General features: G+C 29.5%; 2 protein-coding genes across 6 annotated transcripts; one reads left to right on the forward strand and one right to left on the reverse strand.

Annotated features, from left to right (window-relative positions):
* Positions 1 to 1,078: 1,078 nt before the first annotated feature.
* On the reverse strand, positions 1,079 to 3,248 carry LOC122516012 (tRNA (cytosine(72)-C(5))-methyltransferase NSUN6). Of its 2 annotated transcripts, none has more exons than XM_043633486.1 (7): positions 2,975 to 3,248; positions 2,779 to 2,901; positions 2,511 to 2,703; positions 2,268 to 2,436; positions 1,978 to 2,185; positions 1,607 to 1,903; positions 1,079 to 1,527 (listed from the first exon to the last, which is right to left on the reverse strand). In XM_043633486.1, the coding sequence occupies exons 1-7, from the start codon at positions 3,101 to 3,103 to the stop codon at positions 1,261 to 1,263; spliced, it is 1,386 nt and encodes a 461-aa protein (XP_043489421.1). In that variant the 5' UTR covers positions 3,104 to 3,248; the 3' UTR covers positions 1,079 to 1,260. The 2 variants fall into 2 exon arrangements, with proteins under 2 accessions (XP_043489421.1, XP_043489420.1); XM_043633485.1 differs by having other exon boundaries at positions 2,511 to 2,706; positions 2,975 to 3,247.
* Positions 3,249 to 3,480: 232 nt separating this feature from the next.
* On the forward strand, positions 3,481 to 7,254 carry LOC122516014 (ADP-ribosylation factor 1). Of its 4 annotated transcripts, none has more exons than XM_043633489.1 (6): positions 3,481 to 3,894; positions 4,583 to 4,627; positions 4,855 to 5,026; positions 5,173 to 5,282; positions 5,375 to 5,500; positions 5,624 to 7,254. In XM_043633489.1, exons 3-6 carry the CDS (start codon positions 4,879 to 4,881, stop codon positions 5,786 to 5,788), a joined length of 549 nt encoding a protein of 182 aa, XP_043489424.1. In that variant the 5' UTR covers positions 3,481 to 3,894; positions 4,583 to 4,627; positions 4,855 to 4,878; the 3' UTR covers positions 5,789 to 7,254. The 4 variants fall into 4 exon arrangements, with proteins under 4 accessions (XP_043489424.1, XP_043489423.1, XP_043489422.1 ...); XM_043633490.1 differs by having other exon boundaries at positions 3,492 to 3,589; XM_043633488.1 differs by lacking the exon at positions 4,583 to 4,627.
* Positions 7,255 to 7,796: the final 542 nt, after the last annotated feature.

Raw genomic sequence — 7,796 nt, forward strand, 5'->3', positions numbered from 1 at the left:
GCACCTGTCATTGACAGCAATTGACAGTAAGAGCGGTACAATCAATTTAATATTATTATAATATTTTACTACTTCGGGTGGTTTATTTACGTTGTTTTTTATTTCGACAGATGTGTATTTTGTACTTACAGTTAATTGGAGAACTTTTTTGTATTTGGTTCGCTCTTTAAATGATAAGAGTTTAATCATTTCATTTTTAAGATATTATTTTTTTTACTTTTGCAGGTTTTATAAGGTTTGTTCTGTAAGGTTATGTCAAATTTTTTTTTTTTTATTAACCCCATACATCTTTACAATTTGTCCATAGATATTTGGTTTAGGCGAATTTGTTCAATTTTGGCATCCATATGCTTTTTCTATGTTATTTTGGAATTTAGATGTTATCCCAAATACTTGACCATTGTTACTTGCGGAATTTCTTAATTATATAGTTGTAGTTTCGGTATTTGGTTTTTCCTCAGTGTAAACATTATATGTTTACACTTGATCTTTGATTCTGATCTTTCTATTATGTAACCATTCTTCAAAAGAGTTGATTTGTTTTTGTAATGATTGAATTGCTTGTTGCGGGTCCTTGTTTATAGTAAACATTGCGGTATCATCTTTAAATGTTAAGACTGTGCAGTTTGTGTTTATTGATATGTCTGCCACATAGAGGGTGTAGAGAATTGGTCCAAAGATACTTCCTTGTGAAACCCCAGCTTTGATTAGTTTGATGTTCGAATGAGTGTCTTTTATTTTTACATAGAATGTTCTGTCAGAAAGGTAAGATTTTAGGAGTTTGTAATACGAGTGTGGAAAGTGTTTATTGATTGTTTGTAATAATCCATGATGCCACATTTTATCGAAAGCTTTTTCTACATCTATAAAGACTGCGAAACAGTACTCTTTATTTTCTAAAGCTGTGGTTATCGTATTAGCTAGTCTGTATACTTGTTCAACGATAGAGTGTTTGTTTCAGAATCCAAATTAATGGTCAGGCTAAGGCTAAGGCTACATATGTATATAAAACGAAAATAATATTCGTAGTAAATACAGTTTAAGTATTTATTATTATAAATTATTAACAAACAAAGTCTTGATTATTCATCAGTTTTTTTATTCGTATTGAATAACACAAAATCGAAACGTTCATCACATGTCCGTTCTTCAGTAGTGTATATTGATGGATCTTTGAAAGCGTATACGTATGTCTCTTATTTATTAATCCTTTCAAAAGGTTGATAAAATTATATTTCGTGTTTATTCTTTCTTTATAATTTATTTAGTAAAACATGCTACAAAAAAACCAATAGAATCTTGTTCAGGTCCTATCCTAAGTAGGCATTTTGATTCATTTTCTGTTAATCCGTCAATACTATATCCTGTGTGTGTAAATGTTTTCAAATCTAATTGATCTTTGATAGACTTCAATTTTAAACACGGATATTTTTTTAAAGCCCATGAGACGATACCTTCATTCTCAGCTATTGTTATAGTACAAGTACTATATACTAAAATTCCATTTGATTTCAAAAGTTGAACGGCCTATATATATAATAAAAAGTAATTAAAATAATAACAGAAAATTTAAAAAATTGAATTCTTTAATTTTTATCAAACTTACTGTTGAAAATAGTGACTTTTGCATAGACACATATGAGCGAAGCTGCACAGCAGTAATTTTATTAAGTAGTTGTGGTCTTTGTCCTAACGCACTGCATGGACTGTCTAGTAATATACGATCGAAACTATTTTCCTTAAATGGTGGCCCATCGTTAATATTCGAATTATTTATATGTTTGTTACAAGCTTTTGTAGAATCATAACAAAAGATTTTTACATTACCACTTGAGAATTTATCACAGTTTGATTGAAGTTTATCTAATTTTGATTTGTTTCTTTCAAGAGCTATTAAAGTACCCTGAAAAATATAACACAGTTTATTTTCAAGTGTTAGTTTTTTGAATAGATATACGTTAATTATTTATTTTCTACCTCTCCTTTCATAAGGGTTGAAATGTGTGTGCATTTATTTCCTGGTGCCGAACACATATCAAGAATTATTTCTCCAGGTTGTGGATTTAGAACATGAGTACAAATAATTGATGGTAAATTTTGTAATAATGCCCATCCATCAGGTACTGAATTATTATTTAATTGTAAAAGTCGAGACGTTACATCAGTCATATGTACTGCAATTCCACTAAAGTTACATACGTTATATTAAAATTTGATTTGTACTAATTTATAAATTAAATCATTTTTATCTTATCAAGACATTTTACCTTGCACTTTGCCCGTTATTACAAATAATATTTTCTCTTGTTTGTAGAAGAATTCCATTACCCAAGAATGTTTTATTATTATTATCGACTTCGGATGGTTTAAGTAATCCTTTTCTACAACACCCAACAGTATCCGCAAATACACTTACTTCATCTCCTATATTTAAACCTAATAAATATAATATTGTTACTTGTATACTTTAATACATGAAAAATATCTAGACAAATCATTAGAAAATATACCGTGTGGGATTCCTAAAATTCCTGGAGCAAATACATGTGAACCTCTTAATACAGCTGATCCACATATTGCATCAACAATAACTTCTTTCGACCGCTTCAATAAATCTAATTTTATTGATTCATCCCAACTATGTACTGTAATTATCTCTGATAAATGAGGGAATGTTGTTATTGTTGGCATACGATTTACATACTGCTGAATATTATAATTTCTTTAGGATTATACGACTGTAAAGATCTGTACTTATTTAAATAAATGTTGATTTACCTGCTTTAATGCATTATTTAAATGCTCTATTACTTGTTGGACCGTAGTTTTTAACAAATTAACTCTATAAACAGTATTTTTTGGCGTACTATAGATCCATTTATACAGAGAATTTAATGTTTTCTAAATGTAAATTTAATTATTATAGCTTTATATAATGTAAATATATAAATTGAAAGATGATGGAAAAATTTACCTCAACTTCTGTTTCGTCTATATACACATTATTAATCTTAATTTTCTGAAAATCTTTTTTTAATTCATTATGTATTTCTGTATGAAATTTAAAAGGCATTTTTATATCAGTAACTTCTATAGCCGACATATTGAATTTTATATTTAATTATTAAACATTAATGATGTTTTTTTACCAAACTCTTAACTTTACTGAAACTATATATATTTGATTTTGTTCTAATTCAAAGAATTCCACACATATATATATAATACACTTATGTAGTTGATCTGAGCAATTTTATGCTCATGTGTTATCATTGCTAACCTAATAAATCAAAAATCATTGACCAATTAGAAACAACATCGAGAAATCCTCTCGACCAATCAAATACAACGATTTAAGATGACACGCAGAGAACGAGACCGACATGACACCTAGCAGAGTTTATTTGAACGAAAATAGATTTTGGAAATCACGTGATCGGTTTAACCAATAAGAGAATTTCGAGGATCCTATACGTGGCATAAGGCATGAATCCTTTCCACGTCCGCCATTTTGACATACGGTACTTTTCGAGAGTGTTGGTTTTATGTTTTATCGTTTCTCGTGAAAAATAGTCTTTTTTACTGAAACGTAAGTAACGTAAAGGTGATATATCTACGTGGAAGGTGTCGTTATAAAGGGTTCTCAATAATCAGGCCAAGTTTAATAAATAATGGAAGTTTGAGCGTGGAACCTTTGACGATTCGCTGGGGAGTAGGTCGAAGGTGACAGACAACCGGGTGTACGCAGTGGCTTCGTAAACCGCACGATATCCCACGCCTTGTTTGCAATACTGCGATATTGGCGTATTAAGTAGCCAAGACATTTTTAAAGTGCATAAACCTACAGCAAAAGCACTCTAAAGATATATATATAATATATATATATATATAAGGGTATGCAAGTCTGATAATCATAGCGATGTATTAAAATGAGAATCAATAGCGCGCAGCGTGATCATCTCGTGCGTGCCTCCACAAGTTTTTTCGTTTTTTTCATATTTTTCTTTTTTTTGGTACTTTTAATCAAATTCGTACTATATGTTTCATTAGATAATTTCTCTATTTTAATTAATTATATATATATATATATATACACACACACACACATATATATATATATATTACATGTATATATATATACTATATATTCTATATCGTGGTATTCAGGTTAACTTGTTAGACTTGATTGACAAGTGCATGATAAATTTTTATGCGTTTGTGAATTTGTAAGGTTTACGTAGCCAAAATTTTTTCCATTTTTTACGTGGGTATTTAATATGAATTAGGGCATTTAATGTTAACGTTGGAAAGGTATCATCAATAGCGTATTTCTTTTGTTTGATTTTTTTTTCTCTTAGTACAATGGACTTCTTTTTTATGTAGTATTTTATTCCATAAAATCGTGATTACAAATGTTCTTTGCAGCCTTTATATATATCTCATTTGTTGATAGAAATAGTAAATAATATATAAATACATATATATGTATAATATATGTATAATTATATATTGAGTTAATATAATAATGGCACTGTGACTGAATTGTGTGTCACGTATCTCACGCATCTTATTTTTTTTCTAGGTATAATCAAATTTGTCTACTTTCAAACAGAAATCGATTCAATAGGTACTTTTTTGTTTAGTGATTTTTAGAGTTTAATCAATTTTGAATAGGATATTCTATTAGGATTCTTGTGGGGTTCCATAAGCATAAAAAGTTCAGTAGCAATATTTGGAGCAATAGTATACAATTGACAGCGATCTTTGTAATGAATAACGATAAAGATTTAAATGTAATATTCGATGTAAAAGATAGTTTGAAATATTTAACTCATTAATGAACATTTGTTACAGGTATCTACATAACTAATACCAGCCATGGGGAATATGTTTGCAACATTATTTAAAGGCCTTTTTGGCAAGAAAGAAATGAGAATTTTGATGGTAGGCCTTGACGCAGCTGGTAAAACAACTATTCTGTACAAATTAAAATTAGGGGAAATTGTTACAACAATTCCTACTATAGGTAAATATAAACATATGCTTTTGTTTTATCTGTATATGTATTATGTAACATTTAAATATATTATTTAAGAATCAATGTTTTTTTTATCAAATTATTCTTATTTAACTTCTAATATACTGAACTAATAAAATAGTTTTTTTGTACAGGGTTCAATGTAGAAACAGTCGAGTATAAAAACATAAGTTTTACTGTATGGGATGTAGGTGGTCAAGACAAAATTAGACCTTTGTGGCGGCATTACTTCCAAAATACACAGGTATGTTGTTTCTTTCTGTCATATTTTTCAGATTAATTTAAGAAGTTATTTGTAACTGATTTTTTAATTGACTCAATACTTTATTGTTTTAGGGACTTATATTTGTCGTTGATAGTAATGATAGAGAACGTATTGGCGAGGCACGTGAAGAGTTAATGAGAATGTTAGCAGAAGATGAGCTCAGAGATGCAGTACTTTTAATATTCGCTAATAAACAAGTAAGTATTATATATATATATATAAAATAATTACTTTAAACAATTTTTATTTTTAATAGTTGTGACATGTTTGAAATTCTGACATAATAAATCGTACATTATTATTTATGTAATATATTTTAGGATCTGCCAAATGCAATGAACGCTGCAGAAATAACTGATAAATTGGGTTTGCATTCTTTACGTAATCGTAATTGGTACATACAAGCAACGTGCGCCACAAGTGGAGATGGACTTTATGAGGGTCTAGATTGGCTCTCCAATCAACTAAAAAATGCCAACCGCTAATCGGAACGTTATTTTGTCAACATTCAGTTGCTATATTAACATCATAAAAAAAAACAGCTGCACACCCGTCCCCCCTCCCACGAACGAATAATATTTTAAAAAGAGCAGTAACACTGTGTGCGAAGCGCAAGATCTTTTGGATCTTGAGTGGAGGGTGAACAGGTTATCATATGTTGTCACTACTGTGCCAGATGATGTTTTGGGGGGAGGGGAGTGGGGAAAAATGGTCGTGAGCACACACCATCGAACGACCACACAGGACTATTGCCTTGAGCAAATTATTATTATAATTATTATTACATTAGCATTATAGTTACACTTTTTACACAGAGATACCGCAAGAAATGTGGAACAAAACTTGAAGTAATTGTATTAAAGTACCTAAACTCTTGAAACATACAATACACATTAATTAATTAATTAATTGAATAATTTAAATATCTTTGACAAAAAAAAAAAGAAGATTTAAGAAAAAGACAAATGCGTAAAGTACCCACGGTGTTGTCAGTTTGAATGCGTTGGACATACTGATTATCATAATGTAGCTGCATATTGTACATTACATTATATAAATACGATGATAAAATGTGATCAATAGATGGTGAGAGAATGTTGCTCTGTCCATTAAAAATTGCAAAATGTTTCATAGGCCCATCAGTTTAAATAGAAGCAGAGAGTTAAAATAACTGACGGTGCAACGACTTACTGTTTCTAGTTACACGCAACAACAAATTCGTTTCTATTTTTTTAAGTTGTTTTTTTTTTTTTCACTAAATAGACTTTGAAATGGGATAAAAATAAACTTGGAATTATAATATAAACTACATATGATTGTTTCGTTAGCACTATGCGTGTATGTGTGTGTGTAACAGCAGGTGCAGTAATTGCACCCTCCTCCACCTGCTTAAACTAACACAAAATAACGAGTCAATCATATGAATTAAATCTCAGTGTATAAAAGAGATATCATTTATTTATTACACCTTGATAAAAAGGTTAATTAGAGAAAAGAAACAAATCGTCGACATTCCGAAATTATTGCAGCGACCATAGCGGAAAAAATTCAGGTGAATTATTAAAAAAAAATAATAAATAAAAAGAAAAAAAGAAAGAAAAATAAGATTATTCTTTAGGAAAAGAATCAAGAAATAAAATAAATGAAAAATCTCTCACGTCGATGAGAGAGGATAGGCCTCGCAATCTTTAAGCGCCAGAAGATCCTGGTTGATTATAGGCAAATACCAGCCTTCTATATCATCATTTTGAAGCCGTTTCACGAATCCTTCTTCTCGACGTCCTATAATATCTTTTTTCTTTTCTTCTTCTCTCCTTTTAAAATATATTGTTTTTAATTAACTAATCCTCCCCCTAATTGACAGTATCGCCTTTTCGTCACATGCAGAAAATTCGTATAATTATGTATGAATGTTTAAACAACTTGTGAAATATACTGTAATTGTGCTTTATATAGTCCATGTATTATTTGCCATTGAATGGTTATTGTATAACATTATTTTTTTCATTTTAACTGATTACTCTTCAGATAGAAAGTCTCGAAACGTATGCATACTGAACATAAAATAAGAAAACAAAGATCTCTGGTTGATATATAAAGAATCTTTTGCCATGCCGATTAGCATTTTTCTAATGTTTAGTTTATTCGTGGTTCTAGTTTAAAGAAAAAGATAAAAAGAATCCGAATAATCTCAATTCAATTGCAAATACGATTACTTTTTCATTGCCGAAGACTGCACTCCATACAGCATGTTTCATTTAGATACTTTTCTAGTCTTTTTTTTCTATACCTACTAATTTTATAGATTAATTTGTTATGAGTAAGTTGTCTTCTTATTTTTTCTTTTTAAGAATTATTATATACATCATTGAAATAATTAAAGTAGAATAATGTCGCAGATTTTTCTTTGAAATCTTTATAACGTATGTATGTTCATGAATTAGAAGTTATAAACTTTTTATGTAAGAAATAAATGATCGGAATGATGTGATC

Source organism: Polistes fuscatus, unplaced genomic scaffold (genome assembly GCF_010416935.1).
Source record: "Polistes fuscatus isolate 324 unplaced genomic scaffold, CU_Pfus_HIC Scaffold2, whole genome shotgun sequence".
In the NCBI taxonomy this organism is placed as follows: domain Eukaryota; kingdom Metazoa; phylum Arthropoda; class Insecta; order Hymenoptera; family Vespidae; genus Polistes; species Polistes fuscatus.